The sequence below is a fragment of the Trachypithecus francoisi genome, unplaced genomic scaffold (genome assembly GCF_009764315.1).
Source record: "Trachypithecus francoisi isolate TF-2019V2 unplaced genomic scaffold, Tfra_2.0 Lachesis_group17, whole genome shotgun sequence".
Taxonomy (NCBI): Eukaryota; Metazoa; Chordata; class Mammalia; order Primates; family Cercopithecidae; genus Trachypithecus; species Trachypithecus francoisi.
In genome coordinates this window covers 24,163,705-24,182,378 of record NW_022681462.1, presented here as the reverse complement: position 1 = coordinate 24,182,378, position 18,674 = coordinate 24,163,705, and the positions used below count along the sequence as shown (strand labels likewise).

The 18,674-nt window shown below is 39.7% G+C and overlaps 1 protein-coding gene across 8 annotated transcripts in view; it reads right to left on the bottom strand.

Moving 5' to 3' along the window:
• The window catches only part of ALMS1 (ALMS1 centrosome and basal body associated protein), a 234,137-nt gene that overhangs the window by 36,277 nt on the left and 179,186 nt on the right, over positions 1-18,674 (bottom strand). For all 8 annotated transcript variants that reach the window (XM_033175100.1, XM_033175107.1, XM_033175106.1 and 5 more), the window contains one exon: positions 1,127-2,289. In XM_033175100.1, coding sequence (XP_033030991.1) covers positions 1,127-2,289 — 1,163 coding nt within the window. The remainder of the gene's footprint in view (positions 1-1,126; positions 2,290-18,674) is intronic.

Genomic DNA, 18,674 nt, shown 5'->3' with positions numbered 1-18,674 from the left:
TTCTTTTCTTTTGATCATGTCATCCTACTGACAAAATGTTTTCTTAGCACAAATTGCCAAAATAGGTATTTATTTATATGTTATGTCACTACTGTGCTCATAAAATATACACAAAAATATAAAGTTTAAAAAGTTGAGAAAAATGAATATAAATTCAAATATTTTTATTCCATACTCCACTGAACTGTTTTGCAAGCATCCTTCTTTGGAGAGCACGTCTATTGATACTTGAAATTTTCCTCTTGGGTTAAAGCAATGGCCTACATTTATTGACCCCTTGAGATCTCCCTTATTAACACCCTAAACTAAGGAATGCAATAATGGCCTTATAGGAGGATACTCTTTATCGCACTGTAGTGCCTTCTTTAAGAAGACAGATGAGATAAATTTATCTTAGGTCTCTGTATCAGAAATATCTGATGTTTCTAAAAATTTTGTTCTCTTTTTATATTAAAAAATGAATGTAACTGATCACAAAATTCTAGCAACACTAAGTGCTAGAAAACATAAAGCCAAATTTGTAGCTCTTTTCTAGCGACCACATCCACATGGCTTATTTATCTTCCTTCTGGCTTTGATTTGTCTTTCCATTATTCACATTTCCTTATTTACTCATTTTTTAAAAATCATATTGTAGCTCAACCCAGCTTCAATTTTTTAAATCAACTCAATTCTTCGATTACAAAAAAAAAAAAAAAACAACCTGTATTATTTACGTGTTTGTCTGTGTGTGTTTAAAAGAACCTCAAATATATTTCTTGAAAGACAGAGGAATGAATTAAAAAAAAAAAACAAAACCCAAATAAACATAAACCCAGCAATATTGTTCAGGATAGAGATCACTCTAACCTCAAAGCTCCCCCATTTCAGGGGTAAACTTTACAGATTCTGAAGGATCTAGCAGCAAAGCCCTTCATTCAAAAGGAAACACGTAAATGAATGTTGATGAAAATAATGACAACTCACAATAGCACTGTACTACACTTTCTCACTCTTTTCCAGTTGTAAGAAATGGTATAGAGAGGAAAGGGCAAATGGCTTGTTTTTTTCACCTGTGTGCAAAGCTTAACTAAAAAGTCCATGAAGAGGGCAGTCACATTGCCAGATGGAATTTGTAGCCATGTACCTGGATGCGTCTCCTTCTGGTGTGCTCAGAAGTCATTAGGGGATGACCTGTATTCAATACTTTCTTGCTGTGTTTGCTCCGCTTCTCAAGGTATCTCCTCTGTTGGTTGGTGATGCTGCTGTATAATTTAATTCGTCTGGGTGACAAGCATACTCTTTCATGGCCAAAAGCTTGAATCAACCGGGCAGTGTCAATAGTGGAAACAGAGCTACTCCTTTCGTGCAGAGCCATTTCTCTATCTGTTTGGGTCAATATATCTGATTCGACAGTAGAAGTGGTGCTGGAAAGGATGTTGGTGGTAGTATCTGTGAGCAGCTCACTCTCCTCTGAGGGCCGACAATCCGAAGAAGTGTTGCTTATATAATTAAAACCTGGCTGTTTACTCAGAATATATTTATCAAATTTAATCTGTTCAATTTTAATTTGATTAGACCTCCCAGCTCGATGATGAGAAAGCACCTTGGTTTTTTTAAGCTCTCCTGTGTTTTTATGGCTTTTCTCTAGACTTTTAAACCGCTTCTTTTTCTGAAGCTTATTTCTCTGCTGTTGTCTACCTCTCCATTCCTTCACATCTCGTTCCCCTCTGCTATCATCATGTGTACTTTCTGAGATCTGGAGAGAATGTGTGATTGGATTCTGAAGAATTTTAGCCAAACGATCAAGTCGGTCCACCAAGGATAGTTCTTTCCTGTCACCCAACTCGGGCTGTCTCTGTTGCCTCTGTCGCTCCCGATACTTGTTCCACAGTTCATTCAAACTCACAGTGTGTTGAGTTGTTTGCTCTGGGGTGACCTTCTGATCCCTTTTTGGATCATTAATTTGTCCACTATATTTTGGATAATCTCTAGCTTGACTTTTAGTAGTATCCGTCACCTCTTTGTTTCCCAAATTCACATTGATGCTGAGGCTCTTTATTCTGGTATAATCTGTCTTAGTCTTGTCCATGTTTTGATAAGGAAGAGGAAGACAAATGTGTTCTCTATGTTTGTCTGGATGATGCTGAAAGAAATCTTTCCAAGAATGTCTCATGAAAACACTCCTTCCCAAAGATTCATGGCAAATATCTTGATCACTTGGTAGGTGTACGGGATGATGAATGTAAAACTTCGCCGACCTGAAGACAGAATGGGTAGTGTTTTCAAATTCTGAATGACACTCAGACTCTGAAAAAGAGAAAAAAAAGATTTTGAAAGAACTTAAAAATATTAGCATTCTGTTTAGAAATACTATTCACAATTCTTTAGATATATAACAAAGACTAAAGGAAAGAACAGTTTATATAAGGTACCAGAAAATTCAATGCCTGCACAAAAGACTCATGCCTTGTTCTTAGTAGCCTCGCTGGTACAGTAAAAGTTTAAGAGACATGAATTTTGGCCTGGGCTCTGCCACTGACCGGCTATGGGACCTTGAGGAAGGCATTTCAGTTCTCCAGATCATAAAAGCAGCTGCTATATGTATTTACCACCTGTTCTGTGTAGGGTGTTATGATATATGCTCTATATCTGTTTTTTTAAATTAATCCTGCTATTAAACCTGAGAGATAGATATTGTTAACCCCATATTCAGCTAAGAAACCTGACACTTCATTTTCATAATCAGTAATTAAATGGATAATTTTTTTAAAAAACCCTTTTTACATGTTTTACAGCCTTTTGAAATTCCTTTTCTGTGGACCATCTTGACTTTTTTCCAAATTTTTTTTATTGTGGTAAAAAACACATAAAATTTACCACTTTCCATCTTCACTTTTTGACAACCACCACTTTATACAAAAAAAGGGCATTTTTAGATGTAATATCTTACAATTATCTATGGTTTGAATGCTTGTGTTCCTGTAAAATTCATGTTGAAACATAATCCCCAATACAATAGTATTAGGTAGGAGGTGATTAGGTCATGAAGGCTCCACCTTCATGAATGGGATTAGTGTCCTTATAAAAAGGGCCTGAAGGATCCTGTTTGGCCTTTCCCTGCCTTCCACCACGTGAGGACAAAGCAACAAGATACCATTTTGGGCTCTCACCAGACACCCAATCTGCTGGTGCCTTGATCTTAGATCTGTAGAATTTTGTTACAGTGGCAGGAAAGAGCTAAGACATAATCATAAGCCCTAATTCTAATCTCCACTATTAACATCCTATGACATCAAAACACTGTTTTAGAGTTCTACATCATGGGCAGAAACAAAGATACACACATGCAATGATGGGATCCTTTTCACCCACACTATAGATTACTGGCAAGCAGAGTTTTCTTGAAATACTCTAGGACTCCCTACGGATTTTCCCTGAGTAGAGTGGGACACACAGGGCCTGCATTTATACCTAAAGTATGTAGACTATACAATTTTAGAATTTTCTAGCAACATTTAAAAATTGGGAGATTTCATTTAGATACTACAGGTTCTTGAGATTGCAGTTTCTGCACTGAACAAATACAAACAAATATATAATTCTAAATTAGTGGCTACAAAGAACAAAAACAAGGTGATGTAAGAGAAATTTAACCGGGAAATGGTAGCTAGAGAAGATTTCTCCGAGGAGGATGAGATGTGAAGTAAAAATGAGAGCTAAACAAACAAACAAACAGGCAGAAGAACATTCTGGGCTGAGGGATCACTTTCTGTGGATGTCCTGAGTCAGCTGCCACCTATGCCAATCCACCTGCTCCCATAACCCTTCTGGATACAGAGACAGCACCACCTTTCCCATTCTTTTAAAGGCAAGTTCCTCCACTGCTGCTCTGGAGCCCAACTCATCTTCCCTTCCAGACCTTGCTTCCTTTCCCCATCATATCTCTCTTCTATCTTTCAGGTTCTCCCTCTCTCTTGAATCATTTCCAATGGCTTGAAAAAATCATTTAGTATGTACGTTTAGAAAATCCTCACATCTTCCTACAGGTACTGGCCCATTTCTCTGCTCCTCCTCATAGCCAAGCTTCTAAAGAGGAACCTATTTTCCTCTCTTTTACCTCTCTCCCTACCCCAATTCACTCTTCAAATTACTGCAGAGTACAGCCATACTCCTGGACTAAAACCGCTCTTGCTAATATGATCAATGACCTCAATGTATGGCCAATTCAGGAAATGTTCTCATTCTATATTCTCTTTCTAGGTAATCTCATCTCTCCCTCTGGCTTTTAGTACCATTTTCATGCTGTTACCTGTTTTCAAATTTACATATCAAGCTATGATTTCTCTTGAGTTCCAACTAATATACATGATATATCCACTTGGATGTCACAGCCATCTAACTGAGCTCTATTCTAGCCTCCTTGACAATTGTACCTCCCCTGGTCTTCCACATCTCTGTAAATGGCACATCATCCTACTGCCCAAGCCAGAATCTGGGAGTTATTCTTGATAGTTCCAACTCCCTTCTCTTCCTGCTCGTCATTAATCCTTCACCAAACAATCACATCTATTTCTATTTCCTGTTACAATACTATAAGTCTCTAATAGGTCTCCTGTCCCTTCTTGTACTTTTCCAATCTATTCTTCAAATAGTGGCCAAAGTAATCTTTTAAAAATGTAAACTGGACTTGTCACTTTCTATTTAGCAACTTTCAATGACCTTCTCTTACACTGAGAACAAAGCCCAAACTCCTTAACAAGAAGTACAAGTATACATAACTTTTCTCCCCCAATTTGTACCACTCTTCCTGATAACCAGACTTCAACCATGCTGGCCTTTCCCCTGTTTCATCAAATAGCATGAGCAAAAGCATAAAAGTAGGAAAGCACTGAGGCAGTAAGGGAGAGTATCAATATTTAGTATGTATGGCTTATTCCATTTATAAAGCAGAGGCAAGTAAGGTACCAAAGGTTATTTGGGGCCAAATTCTACAGGGTCTGGAACATTAGGCCAAGGACTTTAAATTTTATTCTTAAAAGAAATGAAGAGCCGCTATACCATTTTGAACAGGGGAGTAACATAATTACGGCTATATTTCAGGAAGGATACCTTGGCAACAGGATACATAAAGCAAAAATTTGAAGGGCTATCTAGAATTCATTAAAGCAGTAAGTAAAACAATAAGGAAATAGATAACATTGCTCTAAAATGTTTATTTCCTAATATCAGTATTTTCAATGAACATAGTCCTCCCAGCCTGGGAATGAAGTAAAATATAGCGAGAATAGTAGAAAATAAGCAAGCTGAAGCCTGGGCACGGTGGCTCACACCTGTAATCCCAGCACTTTGGAAGGCCAATGGGGGTGGTTTACTTGAGGTCAGGAGTTCAAGACCAGCTTAGCCAACATGGTGAAATCCCATCTCTACTAAAAATACAAAAATTAGCCAGGTGTGGTGGTGCACACCTGCAATCCCAGCTACTGGGGTGGCTGAGGCAGGAGAATTGCTTGAACCCAGGAGGTGGAGGTTGCAGTGAGTCAAGATTGTGCCACTGCACTCCAGCCTGGGCGACACAGTGAGACTTCATCTCAAAAAAAAACAAAAAAAAAAAAGAAAGAAAAAAAGAAGAAAAAGAAGCAGCAGCAAGCTGAATTCCTTAAGTATAAAGGGCTTTATAGAACAACAGGATTAGATAATCACCATCATCTCATGGCACTTTGTTAAGAGTAAATGTCAAATAAATTGAGGTAGTTATTCACTTCTGATAATTGAATTAATTTTATAGATAATATTTGCAAAATTCTCCCCGAATATATAAAAGTACACTGAAAATATGATTTACTGCTTTTCATTTATTTTTAAATATTTCTTTCATACTAGAACTGCAGACTTTTAAAAATCAAACATGCGGCCGGGCGCGGTGGCTCAAGCCTGTAATCCCAGCACTTTGGGAGGCCGAGACGGGCGGATCACGAGATCAGGAGATCGAGACCATCCTGGCTAACACGGTGAAACCCGTCTGTACTAAAAAATACAAAAAACTAGCCGGGCGAGGTGGCGGGCGCCTGTAGTCCCAGCTACTCAGGAGGCTGAGGCAGGAGAATGGCGTGAACCCAGGAGGCGGAGCTTGCAGTGAGCTGAGATCTGGCCACTGCACTCCAGCCTGGGCGACAGAGCGAGACTCCGTCTCAAAAAAAAAAAAAAAAAAAAAATCAAACATGCAAAATATTCAAATAATGCAGACAAATTTAATATGAAAAGTAAAGGTCTCCCTGTTATCTCTGGACCTCCTAGTTCCACTTTCTGGTGATAACCAATATTAAACAAGTTTTCTTACAGAAAAATTCCTGCCAAGTACAGTATTTTGTACATCTACAAACATTTTATATTAAACTGATTTACTTTACCAAAATTTAACTAAATATTTAGGTTGTTTCCAGTAGTTTATTCTTCCAAAGCATGCTGCAGTGAACATTTGTCTGTGTGTTTATGTGTAACTTTATTTTATTTTTCTGGGTACAACTTTATCTGTGTATCTGTAATTCCCTTAAATGGATGTCTGGGTGAAAAGGGAGTGTTTATTTCAACATTAGTTAGATATCATCCAGTTGCTCCACACTTTCAAAAATGTTGTAACAAATTTGCACTTCTAATAATAGTCTTACAAGAGTACATTAATGTTTCCCCATGTACTCAACAATACTAGGGATAATCAAATCTTTTCATCTGTGCTATTGTGACAGGTAAAACAAAATTTGTGGTTTAGTACATTCTTTACTGAGATAGTTAAGTATTTCTTCATATCTTTAATGGCCATTTGCATTTCTTTTACTACAAACTTTTTGTTCAGGTCCTTTGTTTTCCTTTTAGGCTGTCATTGATTTGTAAAAAGCTCTTTGCATAGCAAGAAAAGTAGATCCTTTTCTCAGTTTCTCAATTTTTTAAAATTGTTTTCCCATTTTTCGTTTATAAATTGATTTTTCATCATGATATTTTCTAACATGAAGACATTTTAATTTTAATATATACATTTATCAAATATTTGGCTTTATGACTCCAAGATTTTGTCAGACCTTGACAGTCTTCTGCTCAAATTTATTAGAAAAGTCAGATAACCAGAACTTTTATGATCTCTCTTTTTTATACTTGGATCTTTTATACTTGGATTTTGGTGACAGGAGTAAAGAAGGGCTACTACTAAAAATTCTCACCATACTGTAAATAGCTAGCAAAGTGTCTTGTCATTATGTGTTGAATAATCCATCTTTTTCCAAATGGAGCTGAAATGGTACCTTTATCACAGAGTAAGTGCCCACTGTATTTAAGTATTTTCACTGATGTATCAGTCTCTTGTCCCAGTAGCATTCTTTTACTATGGTCATTTTAATACCCTGTAAAGTGTAATACTGTGATATAATAAATACATATTTTTGCCTTATCCCTAGCTCCTGGCCAGAACTACTAAAACTCTTGTAATTTCCATTTAGGAAAACGTGATAACAGCAACAGGGGTATCTTTTATTATATATTTGGTTTTCGTACCTGGCTGTTGAAACAGTTCAGGAGTGAGTGATAAAGGTTCAAGGAGGGTCTGTTATTCAAAACAAGTTACTTTTGACCACATTTGAGTTTATGTTAATGAGGTGAATTTTGGAACGCCCCTAAGGATGGGAGGCCTGTTTACCAAGGGAACAACCATATGTTTAGATGGCTGGAACTTCCAGCCCCAACCACCCATCTCTGGGGAGGGGACAGGGACTGCAGGTTGAGCCAATCACCAGTGGCCAATGATTTAATCAATATTGCCTATGTAATGGCACCTCCATAAAAACCCTAACAGATAGAGTTTGAAGAGCTTCACACTTGGTGAATACAGGAGAAGCTGGGAGGGTGGCAGGCCCACAGAGGACATGGAAGCTCTGTGCACCTTCCCTATACCTTGCCCATTCATTTGGTTGTTCATGTATATCCTTTGAAGTAACTTTATAAAAAATCAGGAAATGTAAGAAAATGTTTCCTATGTTTTCTGAGCCATTCGAGCAAATTACCAAACCTGAGGAGGGGGTCATGGGATTCCCCTCACCACCCCAATTTGGAGCTAGTTGGTCAGAAGTATAGGAGGCCAAGCCATGCAAAAACAATTCCTAAGTTTTAAATTGCACATCGTTGTGAGTAGTATGATGAAACCTCTTGTCATCCTGCTCCATCCCACCCTAGGATGTGAATCCTCCCTTTGTCCAGCATGTCCATATGTTTACACTACCTGCCCCTTAGGCATTTCATAGCTGTCTGGGTTATCAGAGTGACTGTCATGATACTGCAGTGCCTGTGTTCAAGTAATCCTAATTGTAGTTAGTAATAGCCCCAAAGTGCAAAAGCAGCAATGCCAGCAAATTGGTTATGCCAAAGAGAAGCAGTAAAGTGTTTCCTTTAAAAAGATGAAATTTCTTATTTATCATCTATCTATCCACATGTTTTAATGTCAGAATGCATTAATTTTTTAAAATAAATGTTTAATTTTGGAATAATTTGGATTACAGAAAAACTGTGACAACAGTACAGATGATTCCCTATACTCCATACGCAGTTTCCCCTATTACTGCCTTACGTTAATACAATATATTTAATGAATCAATCAGTAAAATTACATCATTATTAACCAAAGTCCATACTTTATTTGTGTTGCCTTGTTTTGTACATACTGTTCTTTTTCTGTTCCAAGATCCCATCCAAGATACCACATTACATTTAATTATCATGTCTCCTTAGGCTTCTCTTAGGTCTGTGAGAATTTCTTAGGCATTCCTTGTTTTTCATGACTCTGACAGTTTTGAGAAGTACTGATCAAGTATAAATGTCCTTCATTTGAGTTTGTCTCATGTTTTTCTCATTAGACTAGGGTTATGGGTTTTAGGGAAGAAGATTTCAAAGTTAAAATGTATTTCTCATTACATATTAAGGGTACATACTATCAACATGACTTACCACTGTTGATGATGATCTTGATGACCTGGCTGAGTCAATGTTTGCCAGAATTCTTCACTATACAGTTATTCTTTTTCCCCCTTCCCATAAAAATACACTCTGGAAGGAAGTTACTATGTGCAACCCATTCTTGAAAGAGTGGGGAGTTATGTTCCACCTCCTTGAGGGTGGAATGTCTACATATATTATTTAGAATTCTGCACAGGAGACTTGTCATTTTTCCCATTTATTAAATCATTTACTTATATCAATATGGACTCACAGGTATTTATTTTATACTTTGGTTATGATCCAATACTACTGCTATACTGCAGAAATTGCCCCAGCTTTGACCACTAGGAAGTTTTTTACTTGGTTCCTGTGTTCCATTGACATATTCCCCATCCCTGTACATTTTTTTTGGTTTGTTTTTCTTTACTGTCTGACACCACAAAAGGGTTCAGGCTCATCTAATATATTTCCTGTCCCAGTCTGAGAAACAGGCATTTTGCCAAGGAATCCTAGAAATTTGTAATTATGGGTCTCATTTCTGTTTCTTGTTGTTGATACTGTTTCTACTAATAGTGCCTTGACTATGAGCTTGGTATTTTAGGGACTATTTTGAGGTCTGGGTTGAAGTTTCTTCAGAGAGATGTGCATTTGCATCCGACAGGCATGTGAGTTTGCAATACCAACCTACTGTCATTTTTAATTAAATTCTGGGCTTGAGATTTTTCAGAACACACATGTAGTTTACTGCACTAATAAATTATACCAGTACAAAATTACTGACCGTAAACCTGTGTGAATATTAGTTTGTGGTTATAAATTCTTAGGATAAATGTTGTCTTCTCTCCCCAAACTCAACATCAAGGTTGAAACAGGCAAAGTTTTCTTACTGTCCCCTTCTACATGGACGTGTTTATCTTTCATTCTTATAGTAAGAGTGTAGCCCACTGAAGGCCTACTTTACATGGGAATTTCCTTTAACATTTTTCACTATGGGCAGGCCCCAAGTTTCATGTTATATCCCCAACTTAATGGTCCCATTTGTATGAAAGTCCAGAATAGGGAAATCTACTGAGACAAAAAGTGGATCAGTATTTGCTTAAGTCTCAGGGTTTCTTTTTTGAAGTGAAGAAAATATTCTAAAATTGATTATGGTGATGGTTGATTGCACTTATCTGTGAATACAGTAAAAATAATTGAATTATATATTTGATTTTTATTTTTTTTGCGACAGAGTCTTGCTCTGTCGCCCGGGCTGAAGTGCAGTGGCGTGATCTCGGCTCACTGCCACCTCTGCCTCCCACGTTCAATTGATTCTCCTGCCTCAGCCTCCTGAATAGCTGAGATTACGGGCATGTACCACCATGCCTGGCTATATTTTGTATTTTTAGTAGAGACAGGGTTTCGCCATGTTGACCATGCTGGTCTTCAATTCCTGATCTCAAGTGATCCAGCCACTCCAGCCTCCCAAACTGCTGGGATTATAATCACAAGCCACTGTGCCCAGCCTGAATTACATATTTTAAATGGGTAAATTATATCTGAATAAAGCTGTATGAAAAAATGTTCTATGGTCATTTGGAAAGGGTTTTTTTAAAGTTTAAACCATATAGGCTTATGCACGCATGCACACACACGCACACACCCACATACACCCCAGATCAACTTCATTACTTATATTATTCCCAGGCGTTTTTAAACTTCACTTACAAAAAAAAATTTTCATCTCCCTGAGGTGTCATAAGCTAATTATGTGTGTTCAAGCTCCCCAGTATTATTTTGTATTTGTCCATTTCTCTTTGAAGGTTTCCTAGGGTTGTCTGTTTTATAATTTTCTCCCTACAAGCAAATTCCACCTTCCAATCCCCCCCGCCTTAAGCACCTTTTGCCTCACAATCTATCCTAAGAGTTGTTTTCATATAATTCCATACCTTCATTCTTTTTCTTTTTTTTTTTTGAGATGGAGTCTTGCTCTATCGCCCAGGCTGGAGTGCCGTGGCATGATCTCGGCTCACTGCAAGCTCTGCCTCCCAGGTTCACGCCACTCTCCTGCCTCAGCCTCCTGAGTAGCTGGGACTACAGGTGTCCGCCACCATGCCCAGCTAATTTTTTTGTATTTTTAGTAGAGATGGGGTTTCACCATGTTAGCCAGGATGGTCTCGATCTCCTGACCTCTTGATCCGCCTGCCTCAGCCTCCTAAAGTGTTGGGATTACAGGCATGAGCCACTGCGCCCGGCCCTCCATTCTTTTTTAAGGCAACATAAATTTCCTTATTGATTGAGCCCCTGGTTTTCATTTTATGAATTTTTTATGCTAAGTTATTTGATGTTTAAAGATTTATGCAAAATATTCTCATTGTGGATTGCAAATCAGTATAAAAATATATCTCTTCAATTCCTGCAAAACTTTTGGTGAATTTAACCTCATCTATATTAATGCCTCCAAATTTCTTTTTGATACATATCTAAGTTTTCTTTTTGCTTTCCACCTTTCTCAGTCATTTTACTTTTGATATGTTTGTTATATAGCATGGAACTGAGTTTGTTTTTTAATATAATCCAGTTAGTTTTTTTTTTAATATAGGTGAATTTAGTTTACTTATATATAGACTTGCACGCTTTGCCGTCTTTCATTTTATGGCAATTTTTTGTTTTTGTTACAAATTTGCTGTTTTCTTTCTCCCTCCCTTTACCTCCATGCTTACCACTCCTGTTTTTCTAAATATTTTGGATGTTTTATAGTTTAATTTTAACTCTTTTAGGGGTAAATTTTATATTTTTTTTTTTTTTGAGACGGAGTCTCGCTGTGTCGCCCAGGCTGGAGTGCAGTGGCGCGATCTCGGCTCACTGCAAGCTCCGCCTCCCGGGTTCCCGCCATTCTCCCGCCTCAGCCTCCGAGTAGCTGGGACTACAGGCGCCCGCCACCGCGCCCGGCTAGATTTTTGTATTTTTATTTTTATTTTTATTTTTTATTTATTTTTTTTTTATTATACTTTAAGTTCTAGGGTACATGTGCATGACGTTTATATCATGTATAACTCCCCAATGCAATCCCTCCCTCCTCCCCCCTCCCCATGATAGGCCCCAGTGTGTGATGTTCCCCTTCCCGAGTCCAAGTGATCTCATTGTTCAGTTCCCACCTATGAGTGAGAACATGCGGTGTTTGGTTTTCTCTTCTTGTGATAGTTTGCTAAGAATGATGGTTTCCAGCTGCATCCATGTCCCTACAAAGGACGCAAACTCATCCTTTTTTATGGCTGCATAGTATTCCATGGTGTATATGTGCCACATTTTCTTAATCCAGTCTGTCACAGATGGACATTTGGGTTGATTCCAAGTCTTTGCTATTGTGAATAGTGCCGCAATAAACAAAAGTGTGCATGTGTCTTTGTAGTAGAGTAATTTATAATCCTTTGGGTATATACCCAGTAGTGGGATGGCTGGGTCATATGGTACATCTAGTTCTAGATCCTTGAGGAATCGCCATACTCTTTTCCATAATGGTTGAACTAGTTTACAATCCCACCAACAGTGTAAAAGTGTTCCTATTTCTCCACATCCTCTCCAACACCTGTTGTTTCCTGACTTCTTAATGATTGCCATTCTAACTGGTGTGAGATGGTATCTCATTGTGGTTTTGATTTGCATTTCTCTGATGGCGAGTGATGATGAGCATTTTTTCATGTGTCTGTTGGCTGTATGGATGTCTTCTTTTGAGAAATGTCTGTTCATATCCTTTCCCACTTTTTGATGGGGTTGTTTGCTTTTTTCTTGTATATTTGTTTGAGTTCTTGGTAGATTCTGGATATTAGCCCTTTGTCAGATGAGTAGGTTGCAAAAATTTTTTCCCATTCTGTAGGTTGCCTGTTCACTCTGATGGTAGTTTCTTTGCTGTGCAAAAGCTCTTTAGTTTAATTAGATCCCATGTGTCAATTTTTGCTTTTGCTGCCGTTGCTTTTGGTGTTTTAGACATGAAGTCCTTGCCCATGCCTATGTCCTGAATGGTACTACCTAGATTTTCTTCTAGGGTTTTTATGGTATTAGGTCTAACATTTAAGTCTCTAATCCATCTTGAATTAATTTTCGTATAAGGGGTAAGGAAAGGATCCAGTTTCAGCTTTCTACTTATGGCTAGCCAATTTTCCCAGCACCATTTATTAAATAGGGAATCCTTTCCCCATTTCTTGTTTCTCTCAGGTTTGTCAAAGATCAGATGGCTGTAGATGTGTGGTATTATTTCTGAGGACTCTGTTCTGTTCCATTGGTCTATATCTCTGTTGTGGTACCAGTACCATGCTGTTTTGGTTACTGTAGCCTTGTAGTATAGTTTGAAGTCAGGTAGCGTGACGCCTCCAGCTTTGTCCTTTTGACTTAGGATTGTCTTGGCAATGCGGGCTCTTTTTTGGTTCCATATGAACTTTAAAGCCGTTTTTTCCAATTCTGTGAAGAAAGTCATTGGTAGCTTGATGGGGATGGCATTGAATCTATAAATCACCTTGGGCAGTATGGCCATTTTCACGATATTGATTCTTCCTATCCATGAGCATGGTATGTTCTTCCATTTGTTTGTGTCCTCTTTGATTTCACTGAGCAGTGGTTTGTAGTTCTCCTTGAAGAGGTCCTTTACATCCCTTGTAAGCTGGATTCCTAGGTATTTGATTCTCTTTGAAGCAATTGTGAATGGAAGTTCATTCCTGATTTGGCTCTCTGCTTGTCTGTTACTGGTGTATAAGAATGCTTGTGATTTTTGCACATTAATTTTGTATCCTGAGACTTTGCTGAAGTTGCTTATCAGCTTAAGCAGATTTTGGGCTGAGACAATGGGGTTTTCTAAATATACAATCATGTCATCTGCAAACAGGGACAATTTGACTTCTTCTTTTCCTAACTGGATACCCTTGATTTCTTTCTCTTGCCTGATTGCCCTAGCCAGAACTTCCAACACTATGTTGAATAGGAGTGGTGAGAGAGGGCATCCCTGTCTTGTGCCAGTTTTCAAAGGGAATTTTTCCAGTTTTTGCCCATTCAGTATGATATTAGCTGTGGGTTTGTCATAAATAGCTCTTATTATTTTGAGGTACGTTCCATCAATACCAAATTTATTGAGCGTTTTTAGCATAAAGGGCTGTTGAATTTTGTCAAAAGCCTTTTCTGCATCTATTGAGATAATCATGTGGTTCTTGTCTTTGGTTCTGTTTATATGCTGGATTACGTTTATTGATTTGCGAATGTTGAACCAGCCTTGCATCCCAGGGATGAAGCCCACTTGATCATGGTGGATAAGCTTTTTGATGTGCTGCTGAATCCGGTTTGCCAGTATTTTATTGAGGATTTTTGCATCGATGTTCATCAGGGATATTGGTCTAAAATTCTCTTTTTTGTTGTGTCTCTGCCAGGCTTTGGTATCAGGATGATGTTGGCCTCATAAAAAGAGTTAGGGAGGATTCCCTCTTTTTCTATTGATTGAAATAGTTTCAGAAGGAATGGTACCAGCTCCACCTTGTACCTCTGGTAGAATTCAGCTGTGAATCCATCTGGTCCTGGACTTTTTTTGGTGGGTAGGCTATTAATTGTTGCCTCAATTTCAGAGCCTGCTATTGGTCTATTCAGGGATTCAACTTCTTCCTGGTTTAGTCTTGGGAGAGTGTAAGTGTCCAGGAAATTATCCATTTCTTCTAGATTTTCTAGTTGATTTGCGTAGAGGTGTTTATAGTATTCTCTGATGGTAGTTTGTATTTCTGTGGGGTTGGTGGTGATATCCCTTTATCATTTTTTATTGCGTCTATTTGATTCCTCTCTCTTTTCTTCTTTATTAGTCTAGCTAGCGGTCTGTCAATTTTGTTGATCTTTTCAAAAAACCAACTCCTGGATTCATTGATTTTTTGGAGGGTTTTTTGTGTCTCTATCTCCTTCAGTTCTGCTCTGATCTTAGTTATTTCTTGCCTTCTGCTAGCTTTTGAATGTGTTTGCTCTTGCCTCTCTAGTTCTTTTAATTGTGATGTTAGAGTGTCCATTTTAGATCTCTCCTGCTTTCTCTTGTGGGCATTTAGTGCTATAAATTTCCCTCTACACACTGCTTTAAATGTGTCCCAGAGATTCTGGTATGTTGTATCTTTGTTCTCATTGGTTTCAAAGAACATCTTTATTTCTGCTTTCATTTCGTTATGTACCCAGTAGTCGTTCAGGAGCAGGTTGTTCAGTTTCCATGTAGTTGAGCGGTTTGGATTGAGTTTCTTAGTCCTGAGTTCTAGTTTGATTGCACTGTGGTCTGAGAGACAGTTTGTTATAATTTCTGTTCTTGTACATTTGCTGAGGAGTGCTTTACTTCCAATTATGTGGTCAATTTTGGAATAAGTGCGATGTGGTGCTGAGAAGAATGTATATTCTGTTGATTTGGGGTGGAGAGTTCTATAGATGTCTATTAGGTCCGCTTGGTGCAGAGATGAGTTCAATTCCTGGATATCCTTGTTAACTTTCTGTCTCGTTGATCTGTCTAATGTTGACAGTGGAGTGTTGAAGTCTCCCATTATTATTGTATGGGAGTCTAAGTCTCTTTGTAGGTCTCTAAGGACTTGCTTTATGAATCTGGGTGCTCCTGTATTGGGTGCATATATATTTAGGAGAGTTAGCTCTTCCTGTGAATTGATCCCTTTACCATGATGTAATGGCCTTCTTTGTCTCTTTTGATCTTTGATGGTTTAAAGTCTGTTTTATCAGAGACTAGGATTGCAACCCCTGCTTTTTTTTGTTCTCCATTTGCTTGGTAGATCTTCCTCCATCCCTTTATTTTGAGCCTATGTATGTCTCTGCATGTGAGATGGGTCTCCTGAATACAGCAGACTGATGGGTCTTGACTCTTTATCCAGTTTGCCAGTCTGTGTCTTTTAATTGGAGCATTTAGTCCATTGACATTTAAGGTTAATATTGTTATGTGTGAACTTGATCCTGTCATTATGATATTAACTGGTTATTTTGCTCGTTAGTTGATGCAGTTTCTTCCTAGCCTCGATGGTCTTTACATTTTGGCATGTTTTTGCAATGGCTGGTACCGCTTGTTCCTTTCCATGTTTAGGGCTTCCTTCAGGGTCTCTTGTAAGGCAGGCCTGGTGGTGACAAAATCTCTAAGCATTTGCTTATCTGTAAAGGATTTTATTTCTCCTTCACTGATGAAGCTTAGTTTGGCTGGATATGAAATTCTGGGTTGAAAATTCTTTTCTTTAAGAACGTTGAATATTGGCCCCCACTCTCTTCTGGCTTGTAGAGTTTCTGCCGAGAGGTCTGCTGTTATTCTGATGGGCTTCCCTTTGTGGGTAACCCGACCTTTCTCTCTGGCTGCCCTTAAGATTTTTTCCTTCATTTCAACTTTGGTGAATCTGGCAATTATGTGTGTTGGAGTTGCTCTTCTGGAGGAGTATCTTTGTGGCGTTCTCTGTATTTCCTGAATTTGAATGTTGGCCTGCCCTACTAGGTTGGGGAAGTTCTCCTGGATGATATCCTGAAGAGTGTTTTCCAACTTGGTTCCATTTTCCCCCTCACTTTCAGGCACCCCAATCAGACGTAGATTTGGTCTTTTTACATAATCCCATACTTCTTGCAGGCTTTGTTCATTTCTTTTTCTTCTTTTTTCTTTTGGTTTCTCTTCTCGCTTCATTTCATTCATTTGATCCTCAATCGCTGATACTCTTTCTTCCAGTTGATCGAGTCGGTTACTGAAGCTTGTGCATTTGTCACGTATTTCTCGTGTCATGGTTTTCATCTCTGTCATTTCGTTTATGATCTTCTCTGCATTAATTAATCTAGCTGTCAATTCTTCCACTTTTTTTTCAAGATTTTTAGTTTCTTTGCGCTGGGTACGTAATTCCTCCTTTAGCTCTGAGAGGTTTGATGGAGTGAAGCCTTCTTCTCTCATCTCGTCAAAGTCATTCTCTGACCAGCTTTGATCCGTTGCTGGCGATGGGCTGCGCTCCTTTGCAGGGGGAGATGCGCTCTTATTTTTTGAATTTCCAGCTTTTCTGCCCTGCTTCTTCCCCATCTTTGTGGTTTTATCTGTCTCTGGACTTTGATGATGGTGACGTACGGATGGGGTTTTGGTATAGGTGTCCTTCCTGTTTGATAGTTTTCCGTCTGACAGTCAGAAGGACTGTCTGTTGGTCTGTTGGAGATTGCTTGAGGTCCACTCCAGACCCTGTTTGCCTGGGTATCAGCAGCAGAGGTTGCCGAAGATAGAATATTGCTGAACAGCGAGTGTACCTGTCTGATTCTTTCTTTGGAAGTTTCCTCTCAGGGGTGACGCCACCCTGTGAGGTGTGGGGTGTCAGACTGCCCCTAGTGGGGGATGTCTCCCAGCTAGGCTACTCAGGGGTCAGGGACCCACCTGAGCAGGCAGTCTGTCCGTTCTCGGATCTCAACCTCCGCGTTAGGAGATCCACGGCTCTCCCCAAAGCTGTCAGACAGGGTCGTTCACGTCTGCACCGCCCCCGCTCTTTCCCCTAATGGGCTGCAGCTATGCGCTGTCCGCAGAGGTAGAGTCTACAGAGACAGGCAGGCTTCCTTGAGCTGCTGTGAGCTCCACCCAGTTCGAGCTTCCCAGCGGCTTTGTTTACCTACTTAAGCCTCAGCAATGGCGGGCGCCCCTCCCCCAGCCTTGCTGCTGCCTTGCGGATAGATCGCCGCAGACGGCTGTGTTAGCAGTGAGGGAGGCTCCGTGGGCGTGGGACCCTCCCGGCCAGGTGTGGGATATATTCTCCTGGTGTGCCTGTTTCCTTAAAGCGCAGTATTGGGGTGGGAGTTACCCGATTTTCCAGGTGTTGTGTGTCTCAGTTCCCCTGGCTAGGAAAAAGGGATTCCTTTCCCCCTTGCGCTTCCAGGTGAGGCGATGCCTCGCCCTGCTTCAGCTCACGCTGGTCAGGCTGCAGCAGCTGACCAGCACCGATTGTCCGGCACTCCCTAGCGAGATGACCCCAGTACCTCAGTTGAAAACGCAGAAATCACCGGTCTTCTGTGTCGCTGGCGCTGGGAGTTGGAGACTGGAGCTGCTCCTATTCGGCCATCTTGCTCCGCCCCCCGTTTTTTGTATTTTTAGTAGAGACGGGGTTTCACCATGTTAGCCAGGAGGGTCTCGATCTCCTGACCTCGTGATCCGCCCGCCTCGGCCTCCCAAAGTGCTGGGATTACAGGCTTGAGCACCGCGCCCGGCCGAGTATTTTTTTTTTTTTTTTTTTGGAGACGGAGTTTCGCACTCATTGCCCAGGTTGGAGTGCAATGGCATGATCTCAGCTCCCCAAAACCTCTGTTTGCCGGGTTCAAGCGCTTCTCCTGCCTCAGCCTTCCAAGCAGCTGGGATTACAGGCATGCACCACCATGCCTGACTAATTTTGTATTTTTAATAGAGATAGGGTTCCTCCATGTTGGTCAGGCTGGTCTCAAACTCCTGACCTCAAGTGATCCATCCACCTCAGCCTCCCAAAGTGCTAGAATTACAGGTGTGAGCCACCACGTCTGGCCTATAATTTTCAACACTATACTTACTTACACATGTATTTTTTGATTTTACAACTTTAAAGGTAAAGTTTGCTCATTTATACCTCCTTTAACCTCCCTATCCTCTGCCTGCCCCCCCATCTTATAGCTTTTTCTACTTGTTTTTTCTGTATGGAGGCCTGCATGATTCATTCTTTTTCTTTAAAGTTCAGTACTATTGCAAACATACATCTCAGTAT